At 29.3% G+C, this 16,984-nt stretch overlaps 2 protein-coding genes across 2 annotated transcripts; both read right to left on the bottom strand.

The window, feature by feature from the left end:
- Positions 1-3,863: 3,863 nt before the first annotated feature.
- Positions 3,864-7,922, bottom strand: LOC135960865 (damage-control phosphatase ARMT1-like). The gene is made up of 5 exons (XM_065512265.1): positions 7,624-7,922; positions 7,160-7,499; positions 6,825-7,093; positions 6,297-6,766; positions 3,864-4,593 (listed from the first exon to the last, which is right to left on the bottom strand). The coding sequence occupies exons 1-5, from the start codon at positions 7,624-7,626 to the stop codon at positions 4,290-4,292; spliced, it is 1,386 nt and encodes a 461-aa protein (XP_065368337.1). The 5' UTR covers positions 7,627-7,922; the 3' UTR covers positions 3,864-4,289.
- A 4,475-nt stretch (positions 7,923-12,397) lies between these two features.
- On the bottom strand, positions 12,398-15,255 carry LOC135960114 (damage-control phosphatase ARMT1-like). Its single transcript, XM_065511328.1, has 6 exons — positions 15,024-15,255; positions 14,858-14,969; positions 14,501-14,597; positions 13,502-13,764; positions 12,973-13,436; positions 12,398-12,907 (listed from the first exon to the last, which is right to left on the bottom strand). Exons 1-6 carry the CDS (start codon positions 15,119-15,121, stop codon positions 12,583-12,585), a joined length of 1,359 nt encoding a protein of 452 aa, XP_065367400.1. The 5' UTR covers positions 15,122-15,255; the 3' UTR covers positions 12,398-12,582.
- Positions 15,256-16,984: the final 1,729 nt, after the last annotated feature.

Genomic DNA, 16,984 nt, shown 5'->3' on the forward strand with positions numbered 1-16,984 from the left:
ATTTTCTCTCCATACAAGTTCAAATATATTTTATTATAATTGAAGAATTTAATTGGCTTTAAGAAAAATAATGAATAATTCTATAACGAGTATAAATAATTTATAAAGTGATATTAGTTAAAATCTTTACAAAATTTTTACAAATTTAAAAAAGTAAAAACGTTATATAAAAAAAACCAACCCAATTTTTTTAAAATTAAATTAATGCAGCAAAATAAGTAAATAGAAAACAAAAATACATACATACATTTAAAGTTAATAAGTGGTCTTTGGTTTTAGGCGTAAATCTAAATTTTGAATTTAAAAAAAAGGTAAAAATAAAAAAAGGATGTTCTGGGAATTAAAGGCGAGAGTATGACAAAAACATTCTATTTTTATAGAAAATTGTTGCCCCGAAACTGCTGACATACATTTCTATAGAAAATTGTAGGCCAGCAATTGGACACATACATTTTCTATAAAAACATTTTGTCCCGAAACTGAAAATTGTTGTTTGAAATCCGGACACACAAGTTTTCTGTAGAAGCTGGTAGTCGCGAAACTGAACGCCCACATTTTCTATGATAAAATGGCCTGCAACTGGATAAACCAGTTTTCTTGTAGTTTTGAAAATGCACACTCAACTTTTCTATAGAAAATTGTTGACCCAAAATTTGACACTCAACTTTTCTATAGAAAATTGTTGTCCCGAAACTTGACACTCAACTTTTCTATAGAAAAATTGTTCTCCCGGAACTTGACACTAGAAAATTGTTGTGCCGAAACTGTACACTAAACTTTTCTATAGAAAATTGTTGTCCCGAAACTGGACACTCAACTTTTCTATAGAAAATTGTTGTCCCGAAACTGAACACTAAAAAGTTCTGTATAAAATTGTTGTCCCGAAACTGGACACTAAACATTTCTATAGAAAATTGTTGTCCCGAAACTGGACACTCAACTTTTCTATAGAAAATTGTTGACCCGAAACTGGACACTAAACTTTACTTAAACTTTACACTAAACAATAGAACCGAAAATAATTCGAAACCGGTTAGTTTTCTTGAATTTAAGTGCTCAAGTTTCTATAGGAAATTGATGTTCCGACATTCAAGTTTTCTTGAATTGATGTACCGAAACTGGACACATAAGTTTGTTATAGAAAATTTGTTGTTTAGATAATAGAAACACAAGTTTGTTGTATGGGTCGATTATGGATGGCAATTTGGCAAACAGAAAATGATAGCTGACAGTTGCCATCTGTAATAATAGAAAGTTGTTGTCCCGAAACTGGACACACATATTTTGTATAGAAAATGTGAACATTTTTATCTGCTTCAAAATTATTTTCGAATTTAAATCTAAGAACATCTTTGATTTTTCTTTGTATATATACTTAATTACTTATGTATAGTCTTAATATAATCTTAGTAATTGAATTGAAAGAAAATACAAACATAGTGTATTACATGTTACAGCAAAGGTTAAATAATTAGCACAATGCCATCAGTTTGAAAAAAAGTAATGAATTAATTTATAGTTTATAATTAAATTCCTTTTATTTTAACAAAAATCTGTAAGGAAATCGGCAATCTCTGAGATTATTTGAAAAATTCTTAATCAGCCCAATTATGAATAAAAAATTCGGCGGGAATTTTTTCCCATTGAATTTGAATAGGAAAAATGAGAAAAGGGAAAAAACTCCCTTGGAATTTTTATTCATAATTGGGCTGAATATTTTTCTAAATTTTCAAATATTTTTTTGTGGAATCTCAAAACTACTTTGAAAAAGTCTTAATGGATGAGACTTGAAAGTCACACCCAGTGAGTACCAAGGTCCCAAAAATTCAAGCACTTGAAAATTTTATTGTAATTTGACTTGAATACAGATGTAATTATGTTTTAAACTTGAAAAATTTAAATATTTTTCAAACAAAAAACATATGGATTGAATTTATGTTAATTTTTTACTGGAGAATGCTATTGAAATAAAGTGTTATACAACTGTAATTCAATTGCTTGACTATAATTCAAGGCATAGAGAATAATACAAAGAGCCAAGACACTCCGATTTGTCAAACAGAAATACAACAATATGATCTGATACAACAACTAAATACATTGAATAGCTTGTATTTTATTGTTGCAAGAGTTGGGTTTTTGACAATTACTGGTCTTGTCTCTATGTTACCCTATGATTCAAGACTTGAATTACACTTGCTTTCAACTTGCATTCGAGTAATAATGCTTATTTGGCATATTCAGTAATTTAAAACCCATACGAACTTCAAATGGCATTCAAATGTTCCAAGTGAAATTTCTACTGAAACTTTGACTCGATATCGAATGCCCCAGTTCTAATTCAGTTCTATTTTAGTTCAGTTCTAGTTCAGTTCTAGTTCAGTTCTTGTTCAGCTCTAGTTCAGTTCTATTTCAGCTCTAGTTCAGTTCTAATTCAGTTCTAGATCAGTTCCAGTTCAATTCTATTTCAGTTCTAACTCAGTTCTAGATCAGTTCTGGATCAGTTATAATTCAATTCTAGTTCAGTTCCATTTCAGTTCTAGATCAGTTATAATTCAGTTCTAGTTCTGTTCTGTTTTAGTTCTGTTCTAGTTCTGTTCTAGTTCTGTTCTAGTTCTGTTCTAGTTCTGTTCTAGTTCTGTTCTAGTTCTGTTCTAGTTCTGTTCTAGTTCTGTTCTAGTTCTGTTCTAGTTCTGTTCTAGTTCTGTTCTAGTTCTGTTCTAGTTCTGTTCTAGTTCTGTTCTAGTTCTGTTCTAGTTCTGTTCTAGTTCTGTTCTAGTTCTGTTCTAGTTCTGTTCTAGTTCTGTTCTAGTTCTGTTCTAGTTCTGTTCTAGTTCTGTTCTGTTCTATTCTAGTTCTGTTCTAGTTCTGTTCTAGTTCTGTTCTAGTTCTGTTCTAGTTCTGTTCTAGTTCTGTTCTAGTTCTGTTCTAGTTCTGTTCTAGTTCTGTTCTAGCTCTGTTCTAGTTCTGTTCTAGTTCTGTTCTAGTTCTGTTCTAGTTCTGTTCTAGTACTGTTCTAGTTCTGTTCTAGTTCTGTTCTAGTTTTGTTCTAGTTCTGTTCTAGTTCTGTTCTAGTTCTGTTCTAGTTCTGTTCTAGTTTTGTTCTAGTTCTGTTCTAGTTCTGTTCTAGTTCTGTTCTAGTTCTGTTCTAGTTTTGTTCTAGTTCTGTTCTAGTTCTGTTCTAGTTTTGTTCTAGTTCTGTTCTAGTTCTGTTCTAGTTCTGTTCTAGTTCTGTTCTAGTTCTGTTCTAGTTCTGTTCTAGTTCTGTTCTAGTTCTGTTCTAGTTCTGTTCTAGTTCTGTTCTAGTTCTGTTCTAATTCTGTTCTAGTTTTGTTCTAGTTCTGTTCTAGTTCTGTTCTAGTTCTGTTCTAGTTCTGTTCTAGTTTTGTTCTAGTTCTGTTCTAATTCAGTTCCAGTTCAGTTATACTTTTTTATAATAAAACCACGATTAACAAATCAGTCATATTGTCATAATGTCCTAATACATCACGACACGGTGACTCGGCTTAACCGACTCTTAGGAATTCGGCGCAGGTCTCTGCTGGTTGGTTACGATAACACAATAAACATAGCATACAAAGTAGTATTATTTTTTGCTTGAAAAGCAATAAAAACCCTTGTGAAATTGTTAAGAAAGACCTTGTGAATTGACCAATTATGTGCTAATTATATCACCAGCACTGAATATTTAACAAAATAAAAAACTCAGTTTTCTTTTCAAACCAGTTATCGATTACTAAACGAAATAATTCATATCATTTTATGTTTATAAAATATATAAAACAAAATTAAAACCAGTTTTATAAAAGAAACAATTTTCTTATAAATAAAAAATAAATGTTTTTTTCAAAAAAAAAAACCTTTTTTTTTTGTCATAAATCGCACATATTTATTTAAGCATTACATTAAAAAAACAGTTCATAACATTATAATAAATAAATAAAAAAATAGCAATTATGTAAATTATCCATATACATACTTACAAACATACATAAATATATTTTTAAACAAAATAATAGATTAAACTATAAAAAATGATAAATAATAATAATAAAAAAAAGAACAAGAAACAAATGAATAAAAAAATAATATTGTTTTAGAAAGTTAACAAATTGTAGTAGAAGAAAAAAAGAAAAGAAAAATATCCAAGTAAAAAAAACAAAAAAAAAACTTACAAATATGTAACAACAACAATTTAGAAATATACATTTATTTGAAAACAACAACATTTATTTTACTATGTTTTTGAACTTTTGTTTTTGTGTTTTAAGGATCAAACTGGCTAGGCTCTATTGTTTGTCCTCCTTGCCGATCCACTGTATCAAACCATATTCTCCCGTAAACATCCAGTCTTTATTTTGTTTGCTCAATTCTTCTGCTTGACCGGGCTTGAGATCACATATAAGATCCCCTTTAACTGTGCGCAGGGTACAAAGTTGTGTGGGTCGAAATCCTCTGAGGCATGTTTCAAATTTTTCACAAAAATCCCAATTGAAATCGCCCAACAGCTTGCGATAGTTTAAATCACCTTTAAAGATTAGCAACGAGGATTGTTCTAGAGTTTTGTAGAGAGCAGGATTAATGTCGGCCATTCTGAAAAAGTGAAGTAATAAAAACAAGTAATAGAGCTACAGTGGTTGACAAAACAATGGAAACTTTTCCAAATAAGTAGCCCAAAATTTAAAATATTTTTTTAAAATAAAAATTATTTTTTTTAGTATTTTACTTGTATAGTTTTATTTATATAAATTAACTGAAAGACAAACAACATAATTAATTATATTCTGAAAAAAGGCAACAAAATTAAAAATATTCACTATTTCGCTACTGACAAAACAATGGAAACTTTTAAACTTCTGCAAGAAAGAAGTGTAAAACGAAAATAATATTTAAAAGAACGATGTAAAAAGCATCCTGTTTACAGTTATTTTATTTTTAAATTCTGGTAATTTTTCACAGTTTCTTTTTCTAAGTTTTTCGCATAATTGCTTTTTTTCAAAGTTAACGAAAGTTAAGACTTAATAAATAAAATAATTAACGATTTTAAAGCTGGTTTAAAACAAAAAAGTATCTGTGACAAATATTCAATAAATAAATCAGCAGTTTCAAAAATTATAAAGAAATTTCGTGAGACCGGTTCTGTAAAAACTCAACATTTAGGTGGAAGACCTCGTAAGACTACTCCTAGACAAGATAATTTAATAGCGAGAGAGGTCAAGAAATTCCCAAAAATAACTCCTCGAGAGGATGTTAATAGCCTAAAATTAGAAATAAGTACCCGAGCAGTTAGCCGCAGGGCAAATGAGGCTGGTCTTGGTTGCTATCGTCCTGTGAAAAACACACTAATTTCTAAAAAGTACCGTTCTGCTCGTCTACAATTTGGCAGGGATCATTTAAACTGGTCGATACAGAAATGGAAAACTGTCCTCTTTTCCGACGAATACAAATACAATTTAAGAGGCAGTGATGGGAGAACATTTGTAAGACGACCAAAGGGAAAATGTTTAGATCCAAAGTACACAAATAAGACTGTAAAGTTTGGCGGTGGCAATATTATGGTATGGGGATGTTTTTCAGGGCAAGGTATGGGCCCAATTCATTGTTTTGTCAACCACTGTATATTCGACTGTTCCGAATCTTATATACCCAAAATTGTTTTTAAATTTTTTTTCCCAAATATTTTTTTAATTTTTTTTTAAAAAAAAGTTTTTTCAAAAATTTTTTTTTTAATTTTTTTTAAAAAAACTTTTTTCAAATTTTTTTTTTTAATTTTTAAAAAAAAAAATTTTGGGAAAAAGAATTTAAAAAAAAAATTTTATGAAAAAAACTTTGGTTTAACAAATATTTTTCCCGAGTTTAGGTCCAACTTACTAATAAAGATCAAAAATAGGCCATAGGTCGATTTTAAATAGCAACCGAGCCGGAAGAATTCCCGATATATTGATGTATGAATCATGTTTGTAAGTTATTTGGGGGCTACGGAATGTTGTTTTCAACATACCGACGGACAGACGGACATGGCTATATCGACTTAGCTTTCTATAACGATCCAGAATATATATACTTTGTGGGGAAGCATAAGTTCGCCTTGCTACTTATGGCGAAGGGTATAATAAGTTGCTCATAAGAATTGTTTACCAGCAAATGGACACACACATTTTCTATAGAATATTGTTGGCTCGGAAAGGGAGGGATACAAAATGATACGAACGTATTCTATAGAGAACTGTGCAAAGTTTTGTGATGCAAAAATTTTTTGTTTCTAATAAATTTAAGAGTATCGTTGCTTTCCTTACCTATAAAACTCATAGGGTGATGTCCAAAAATCCTCCCTCTTCGCCAGCACAAATCTACCATCTTCAAAGAATTGCGACCAAACATTACCCAAACGATTCAATTCCATTGACTTAAATTCTTTCAAATATTCTAACGTGCCTTGGACATCTTGTTCAGTGGTATCCGATACGTACCAGGGTATAGACTTAATATTAAAACGCACTATATCAGCCATACCATTATCAATTAGATATTGAGCCAACAATAGATCGGTAAATAATTCAAAACCAGCATTATCACATATAAAATCTACAATAACTTTTGAATCTTTTTGTTTAGAACAGTTTTGAAGACAATTCCAGATTTTTTCACTGTGATCGATGAGTACATTGTCATTTAGAGTGTCGATAATGTCTAAAAGATTGCCGATAGGTCGTATTTCTTGACCAGAGGTGATGGATAAATCACAACGATTGCCCCAGAGATTAAGCTGTAAGTAAGCAAGGGTAAGTAGGGGATTTTTGTATTGATTATATATAATTAAATACCTTTAGAAGTCGGCTAAAAGTTTTTACATTATTTTCCGAGTTTTTGGTATTTTCAGCCACCTGCTCCATAACCTCCGAGGCCAGTTTGAGAGCATGGAATTTCTGTTGGGCAAAAAAGTCATAATTTTTTAAAGACTGCGAGGCCTCAAAATAGGAGGCCAATTTGCGATACATATAACATTCGGCATACAACCAACAGGCCTGATAAAATGTGCACTGGTCTTGGGGTAAATTTTCAATAAAGGAATTCCACACTTTTTGATCAGTTTCTAAAAAAAAAAGTTAAAACAATTTAATATAGAAATTTCTAAAAAAATTTGAAAACTTGATGTTACCTTTGCCTTTAAACAATTCCAATTGTTGATTGTTCTCCATTTGTTGTTTTAACAGCTTTATTTTTTCCATAACCCCATCCAATTCCTCTTGAGAATTGGGCAATTCATTTTGTTGTTTGGTTTTTAACAATGTTTGCCATATAGTATTCAAAGTATTGGGCAAACGTTCACGAAACGTATAATAAGCAAAACTTTTTTTATACTGGCCACTCAAGGGAACATTTTTGGGTGTAGGCTTATTAATAATGCCATTTTTAATATCGAATTCATCTAAATCCAAAGCTTTACAGTTTTCTTTTACAATTTGGTCATCTCCAACAGCAGGGGAGCACTCCAAAGACTGTATTTTATGTATAGACAAACATTATCAAGGACGTCATAGAAAATAAAAACAAGAAGAAGATGTTTGCATTAGATTATTTTAGAATTTAGTATTTACATCATCTATTTTATTCCAAACTTACCATAGTAATAATTTGCTACGAAAATTAAAATAAAATTGAATTTAGAATTGCAGTTTCTATATTTTTAATTTATAAAATAAGAATTTTTCAAAATTTTCTTGCAAAATTTGTAGCTTTAGGCAATAAATTTGATAATTTTTTTTTTGTATTTAAATACGTTTGGCAATGATGATGACGCTAATAATAATAGTTTTGTTTGAAAATCAGATAAAAAAAATGCAAAAACAGAAATTCGACTTGCACCAATAAACGCAGATGTCAGTAACACATGCCACAACTTTGACAATAAAACAACAACAACAGCAACAATAATAAAAATAAAAACATCGGCAATTTCAAAACACAGCTAAATAGTAAATGTCATGCATAAGAAATGCAGTAGCAGAGAGCAAAAACATCACTGCAGCAGCAGCATTAGTAGCAACTGCGCTTGCACATGAATGAATTTTATTGATTTTTATCAGGTTCTTTTCCGTTGCATTTTGTGTTTTCCTTTTTTTGTTTATTTTATCATATTTTGTTGTTGTTTACTTTTGAGAGCAGAATAGTTGCAGCAAAACAACAAAGTATGAATTTGATTTAGGTGATACAGGGCGTATACGTACGAATGTTGCCATAAATTAAATATTAATCATACAACACAGGTGATCGATCACTCATATTTGGAAGGTGGGAAGGGATCGTATGAGTAATATTAATTTAATTTGAGATAATTTAAATTATTGAACAGAGCAACAGAAGATTTATTTTAAAATGCGGCTTATCTTTTTGTAGTTAATTTAGATAGTACATGAGATAATGAAATAACAGATAAGATTTTCGCTTTCCATATTAGATTTCGAATAAAGCTATCTAATTTGTATACCTTTCACCATGAGTGGCAAGGATATATATAAGTTTGTAATTTCTACATTACGTTATAGATATCAAAGTTGTCCGTCTGTATGTAGAAATCAACTTTACGTAGCCCCCAAATAACTTACATTCATACATCAATATATCGGGAATTCTTCCGGCTCGGTTGCTATTTAAAATCGACAAAATTGGCCCACAAATGGCTGAGATATAAGGAAAAACCTAGATTTTTGCCCTATTTTTTATCTACAGTGGTTGACAAAACAATGGAAACTTTTCCAAATATTTCATTAGTAGCCTAAAATCTGAAATAATTTTTTAAAAAATTTGAAAATTTTTGTAGTATTTTATTTGTATACTTTTATTAACTTAATTTAACAAAAAACAATGGACATAATTAATTAAATTCTAAAAATTAGAAAACTAAATTAAATATTTCTTTATTACGGCATTGAAAAAAACAAGGGAAACTTAGGTATTATTTTAACAAATATGGTCTAATTTGTTAATTTTTGCAATAACTCAATATTTTGTTGGGTATCCCTTATTTTGTATAACTGCTACACATCGACGATGCATGGAACCAATTAAATATTTTGAAATTCCCTTATAACCGCCTCCGATAAATCTTCCTTCCTGGTGTAATTTTGGGTCCTTAATATGAATTGGGCCCATACCTTGCCCTGAAAAACATCCCCATATCAAAATATTGCCACCGCCAAACTTTTCAGTCTTATTTGTTTACTTTGGATCTAATCTTTTTCCCTTTGGTCGTCTTACAAATGTTCTCCCATCACTTCCTCTTAAATTGTATTTGGATTCGACGGAAAAGAGGACAGTATTCCATTTCTGTATCGACCAGTTTAAATGATCCCTGACAAATTGTAGACGAGCAGATCGGTTCTTTTTAGAAATGAGTGGTTTTTTCACAGGACGATAGCAACCAAGACCAGCCTCATTTGCCCTGCGACTGACTGTTCGGGTACTTATTTCTAATTTTAGGCTATTAACAACCTCTCGAGGTGTTATTTTTGTGGAATTTCTTGAACTCTCTCGCTATTAAATTATCTTGTCTATGAGTAGTCTAACGAGGTCTTCCACCTAAATGTTGAGTTTTTACAGAACCGGTTTCACGAAATTTCTTTATAATTTTTGAAACCGCTGACTTATTTATTGAATATTTGTCACAGATACTTTTTTGTTTTAAACCAGCTTTAAAATCGTTAATTATTTTATTTTTTAAGTCTTCACAAATCTTCACAAAGCAATTATGCGAAAAACTTAGAAAAAGAAATTGTGAAAAATTACCAGAATTTAAAAATAAAATAAAATAACTGCTTTTTACATCGTTCTTTTAAATATTATTTTCGTTTTACACTTCTTTCTTGCAGAAGTTTAAAAGTTTCCATTTGTCAGTAGCAAAATAGTGAATATTATTAATTTTGTTCCGGAAAAATATTTTTTCCCAAAAAATTTAAAAACAAAAAAAGAAATTTTTTTAAATAAAAATATTTAAAAAAAATATTTTTAAGTGTAATTTGGTGAAGGGTATATTAGATTTGGCACAGCAGAATATAGCTCTCATACTTGTTGAATTGTTTAGTGAACCGTAAACTGATATGATAGGGGAAAGAACCATCAAATTTTCCATTAGCACGGCCGGCATATGTATACTAGAGATCGTTTGTGACCAGGTCACTTCATTTGTTTTTCGGGTATCATCATTTTTAATTTTTTGACGCGAATTTTGAGCACATTTTTCTGTACAGCAAAAACGGTTGAATATATTGAAAATTTGATTTCACCAGTCGATTCTGCATCAAAAAATAATACAATTGATGTTTTTTGAATCCTTAAAAATAGTTCCAAAAACCCACAACAGGGGGCGCAAATCTCATAAAAAATTAAAAAAAATTTTAGATTTTTTAAACATGCACGATGAAAAGGCATTTAAACATGCACGATGAAAAAAGCTTAGCAAAACGGCACCAATATTTCCTTTCTAATTTAAAATTGTATTTTAATAATTTAAATTATTTTTAGAATATCGTTAACCGTATTTTAGCGGTAATGGTAATAGCAGTTATTTCGGTAACTGTAGCTTAGCGGTAACTAAAAAACTGTTGTCTGTAAAAAACTGTCAAAAGTTTTCTGAAGAAAAATTGTTTATAGAATTTGTGAAATTTTTTCTATAAAAAAATGATGCCAGTTGATTTATTACTTTGCACTTTTTGCCAAAAAACCCCAAGTAGCGGCAAAAACTATTTCCCGACAAGCTAGTATGCAGTCTTCTACTGTCAAAATATTTGATTTCAGTAAAAATGGGAGCCCCATTTTTTTCTCTTTAATTCTTACTCTTGAAAATACTCTTGCTTCACAATTGATAACACGAATTATAATAAATTTATATATTATCATAATTTTAAGTCAAATTATGGGTTGTCAACTGTCAATATTTGTATCTATATTTTCATTCCAATATGTTGGCAATTAAACATTATAAAAAAAAATTTAAAAATATGCTGTTGGAAAATCGACTTTTTGACACAAAAATTGGAAATTCCTCAATAGTGCTTTGTTATTAAAAAAACCCCTTTTGAAAACAATTCGACTTTTGTCACCTTCAAGTAAAATCCAAAAACAGTTTATTTACGTATTGACATAGTCATACGTTGCCACTGATTTAATAATATTGCACTAATTATTTCACAAAATAATATATGTTCGAGCACATATTTCTTAAACACTTTTTTAACGGCATTAGATAATTTTATAAATTTCATTCAAGTAACTTTTTCCGTTTATTTTAAAGCATACCAAACAATTGCCTTTGTTAACTTAATTTTAAATATTAATAAACGTATTTTTTTAACAATTTTATGCTTTTTGTTTTCAAATTTTATTCCAAACACTTTGAACTGAAGCTTTTTTTATTTACAGCCAAATTGTTTTGTTTTTATTTATTATATGCAAAATTTTGTTTATATTTTTATTATTGTCTCTTACCAGTCAGTGCCCAAGGTTGTTTTTATACTATAATAAGTAATTTCAAATAAATAGCTGGCTGCATGCAGCATCAGCTGTTTCTTCTGGACGACCTTGAGGGAGGAACTCACCTCCGTTATAAACGATTTAAAAGCGCTGAAATGTAAATGCGTTTTTGGAAAAAAGAGGGGGATTCGCAACAAAATAAAAATAAATCAATTGTGTGGGGAATTTTGAAAGTAAAAAAGTTAAATTTTATTTTAAAATACTAAAATGTTAAGTTTTCTCACACAAAAATTTTGCTGTAATTTTTTATGGAAGAGTATTTTTCAAAAATTGCTATCAATTTAGTTTAGTTTTGAACTTAAACCCATGCTGCAAGACTGATTTCTGTAGGAGTTGTCAAAATGAGGAGGAGGAAGAGACTGTTTTACACTTATTTTGTAACTGTCAATGACAACAATTTTTCTGTCATTTTTATGGAAGAGTATTTTTCAACAGAAAACTGCTTTCAATTTCGTTTAGTTTTGAACTATGATTTCTGTAGGAGTTGTCAAAATGAGGAGGAGGAAGAGACTATTTTGCACTTCTTTTGTAACTGTCCGGCACTAGGTGATCTGCGTGCCAAGTTCTTAGTGAAACGCTGTTTTAAAAACCTCTTTGAATTCACAGGGAAGAAATTAAGATGAATAGATGCCTTTATTACGAAGAGCCGATGGTTTATAAGACCAGAAGAATCCGACGCATAATTCATTCTCTCCTCTATTATCACTGGAACCTAAACTTCTACCTTCTTTCTTTCACTTCTCGCTCTCTTCTCATCTTTATTTTCTTCTATTTTCAGTAACACAAAGGCAACAATCAAGATGGACCCACGTGAGCTGTACAAAAGACGCAAATCTTTGGGCGGTTACCAGCAGAAAAAAATCCAATATTTGCTCAGCAAAACTCTTTATTTAAAATGGCTTTATTTAGCCATTAAAGTAAATAATTTTAAATTGTGTATAATTTAAAAAAAAAAATAACAAAAATATTTTCACTGATTGTTTATATTAAAAAGTTTTAATTGAATTAGACAAAAAACCAAACGTAGTCCACAAAATTCCCCAAATCATCAACTTAATTTTCTTTAGCCTCATTGCAGCCACATGCCGCTTTCTCCATAAACTGTATGACACCATACTCTCCCGTGCACATCCATTGTGAATCCAAACGATTTAATTCTTCAGCTTTCCCTTGAGGCAGGCCACATATCAGATCAGCTTTTACAGTGCGCAGAGTACAGATATTGGTGGGTTGAAAGCCTCTAAGGCAAGTAAGAAAATCGTCTGTGGGATCCCAGCTCAAGTCACCCAAGAGTTTGCGATAATTCAAGTCACCTTTGAAGATCACCAAATGGGCCTGTGCAAGATATTGATACAAATCGGGGGCTACTTCACGCATTCTGTAAATCACAAATATATTTTTAGTTTTTCTCAATTAACACAAACATGGTAAGTAAATACCCACTTGTAGAATTCATAGGGCGACACCCAGAAATAGTGCACGGGACTTAACACAAATTTACCCTCTTCAAAATATTGCTTCCATTTTGCGGCCAACTCCTTTACAAAGGGTGACTCGTGTTTACTCAAATATTCCAGAGTCCAGGGCATATCAGTGGGCACTACATCCGATACGAACCAGGGTATAGGTTTAACACTAAAACGTACTTTTGTAGCCAATTGTTTATCAATTATATAATCGGCTACCACCAAATCCGTAAACAGCTCAAAGCCGGCATTATCATTAATAAATTCCACTATCACTGGTTTTGAGCGATCGGCCGCTTCTAAACAGTCCCATATTTGTTTGATATTATCTATCAAAATGTTGCTATTGAAGGAATCCAATTGTTCGAATACATTATCGGAAGGTTTAAATTCCTTGGGTATCATGAGAGATAAATCACATTTGTTGCCCCATAAATTAAGCTAAAAATAAGAAAATTTTATTATAAAATGGTTGTATTTCTTTATATAGTTTCATAAGAATGTACCTTAATTAAATTACTAAATGTCTTTTGATCTTTTTCAGTGCGTCTAACTACTTTAGCTACTCCCAAAATGCCATCAGTTTTTAGACCATTTTTTTTCTTTTTGGCAAAATAATCGAAAGATTTTAGAGCTGATGTGTTTTCAAAGAAGGAAGACACTTTGCGATACATATAACATTCGGCATATAACCAACAGGAACGAAAGAATGAGCCAACATCTGAGGGCAGATTGGCTATGAAGTTATTCCACACATCTTTATCGGGCTCTAAAAGGAAAAAGTGTGAGAGAAATAAAAAAAATGTAAGTTGAAATTTCTATAGAAAATTTTTAGTTCGAAACTAAACGAAACAATTTTCGGTAAAAATTTTTAAATTCGAAACCGAATAAAACAAATTTCTGCATAAAATTTTATGTTCGAAACTGAACGAAACAATTTTCTAGAGAAAAGTTTGAGTTCGATATTGGAAAAACCAATTTTGAGTTCGAAATTGAACGAAACAATTTTCTATAGAACCAAATGAACAAAACAATTTTCTACAGACAATTTCTATTTCGAAACTGAACGAAATTATTTTCTATAGAAAATTTTTAATTCGAAATTGAACGAAACAAATTTCGGTAGAAAATGTTGAGTTCGAAATTGAACGAAACAATTTTCTATAAAAAAATTTTGAGTCCGAAACTGAACGAAATTATTTTCTATAGAAAATAAATTGAACGAAAATATAAATTATGAGTTCCAAATTGAACGAACAAATTTTCTATAGAAAATTTTGAGTTCGAAATTTTAGTTCGAAAATGAACAAAACAATTTTCTATAGAAAATTTTGAGTTCGAAAATGAACGAAATGACTGAGGCTAATTAGATGTAGGGAATGGATTTACAGAATGAATGAATGTAATTTTTTAATTCCGAATGAAGATTATCAGAGAATTAAGCTAAGATTGAATTAAGTCGAAGCTCTGACTACAATTTTCAGCGACTGTTTCAGTATTCTTACCTTCACCATTGAATTTTTCAAATTTTTTGTCAGTTTGCAGTTGATATTTTAGTTTGGATAGACAACCCACAACGGTTTTGATTTCTTCGCGTGTTTCCTTAAATAAAGAGAAATTAATTGAAAATGTACAAACAGAAAATAATAATAAAATTCAAACTATGTACCTAGCTGGAATTTCAAAAATCAAATATGTAAATTCGTTGACCTTGAGAAATTTATGAAATAATAAAATTAGCATAAAAAATAGCAAAAATTCATATGCCAATATTATCTAATCTAACAAACAAAAGGTCACTTACTTAATTGACCCTTGATATTGTAAATAAGCATTTCTAACAAATAAATTTATTCATTTACCTCATCATTACTGCCAAGTGTTGCAATTTCATCTTTATCTTTGTTTAATTGATCAATAACTTCAGTTATAATAACGGGCAGACGTTCACGCAGTGTATAGTAAGCGAAACTCCTAAAAAAATAATAAAACTATTAGTTAGGAATTTAATAAAATCCTTAAAACTACCTTTTATAGCGTCCCGATAATGCGGTATGTCTTGGTGTTCCAGTATCAATAATGTCATATTTAGAATCAAATTCAGCGGCTGTTATAAGATTATTCATGGTGTTTTTAGTCTCAAATAGCTTCCTTATAATTTCAGCTTTATAGCCACACAAATTTCAAATTGTAATTATTATAAATTTTGAATAAAATAGTAAATAAAACACGGACACAAATGTTTATTCAATAAATATGAAATTCTATTCTTCATAAATGTCATGTTGTTGCTAGAGAAGAGGCAATTTCGATAAATTAACAGCTGTTTTCAAAGAGAAAGAGAAAGGTAAAGTGTGTCAAGATAGCGTCGTTAGTTAGCGTCGAAATCGCCAAAACAAATTAGTGATTTTGGGAAACCAGAGAAATGGGAATTTTAAAATACCCATTTAATAAAATAGAGTAATCTAAAAATAGACAATTCACTGAAATGGGAATTTAAACATACATAATCTAAAAAATAGAAATATAGTTTACGAGAAAATAGTCAGCTAAAACTGGGATTATTTATTTCATAGAACACATGCAATTTTTCTTTTTAAAAAATCATCAATTCGCCAATTTAACCAAAAAAATTAAAAATCGCAAGTTTTTTTCGATTTTTAAAAAATCAACAATTTTCCAATTTTTTTAATAATGATTTTTTTAAAAAATGTAAAACTAAAAAAAAAAAAAATTTAAGAAAACAATAAATTTTTTAAAAAAATTATAAATTGATGATTTTTAACAAAAATAGAACACAACCTTTCAAAAAGTGTATAATTTTTTAAAAGATCATAATCAACCAATTAACAACCTTTTTTAAAAAATCATAATCAACAAATTGTAAATTTTACAAAAAATCAACAATACACAAATTTATAAAAAAAAAATTGAATTTGAAGACAATTTACAATTTTACAAAAAATCTAAAATTTTTTCAAAAACCTAAAAAAATTCAAAATTTTCAAAAACTGCAATAAAAAATTATTTTTTGAAAAATCTTTCATTTTACAAAAAATCTTCAATTTTACAAAAAATCTTCAATTTTACAAAAAATCATAAATTTTTTCAAAAATCAAAAATTTACATTAATGAAAACATTAAAATAATTCGAAATTCTGTTACTTTTTCGACATTTCACCAATTTTACAATAAATCAAAATTTTTTCCAAAAATCTTCAATATACCAAAAATTATAAGTTTTTTAAAAAATTATAAATATTTTAAAAATCCTAAAAATCGTAATTTTTACAAAATAATGCGTTTTTTAAAAAATTTAAATTTTAATTAATTAAAAACAATTTTACAAAAAATCTAAAAAAATTTTAAAAGCCAAATTTTACAAAAAAAAAATTATTTTTTCAAAAAATCTACAATTTTACAAAATTACAAATCATTTTTTAATTATTAAAAAAAATTCGAAATTCTGTTACTTTTTCGACCTTTCTGACCATTATATCACCAATTTTACAAAAAATCTAAAAATTTTAAAAAAATCTGCAGATATTATCAAAAATTTTACAAAAAATCATAAATTTTTACAAAACTCATCAATTTTACAAAAAAAAAATACAAATCGTTATCCCAAATTTAAATTACATTTTTTTCTTTTTTCAATTTTGTTACTTTTTCGAGATTCTCAGCACTGCGCTACTTAATATTCATCATATTCTTTCTATAAATTGTTAAAAATTAATCAAAATATTCCAATCCATGTAAAGATCATTCCATAACTATTATTCTGACTGATTTATTTTTTATCACAAAATATAAATCACAATTTGGGTATATTTATTATGTGGACGAGTTATTTTCGGTCTCTGGCTTTTTATAATTACATTGTTCCAATTTAAGCGATTTTTCCCATAGTTAACAAACATGGTAACTCTTTCGGCTGTGGTCTCTCAATTCCCAAAAGTCAATTTGTTTACTTCATCATGCCCGGCGTA

This window comes from Calliphora vicina, chromosome 5 (genome assembly GCF_958450345.1).
Source record: "Calliphora vicina chromosome 5, idCalVici1.1, whole genome shotgun sequence".
Lineage (NCBI taxonomy): Eukaryota > Metazoa > Arthropoda > Insecta > Diptera > Calliphoridae > Calliphora > Calliphora vicina.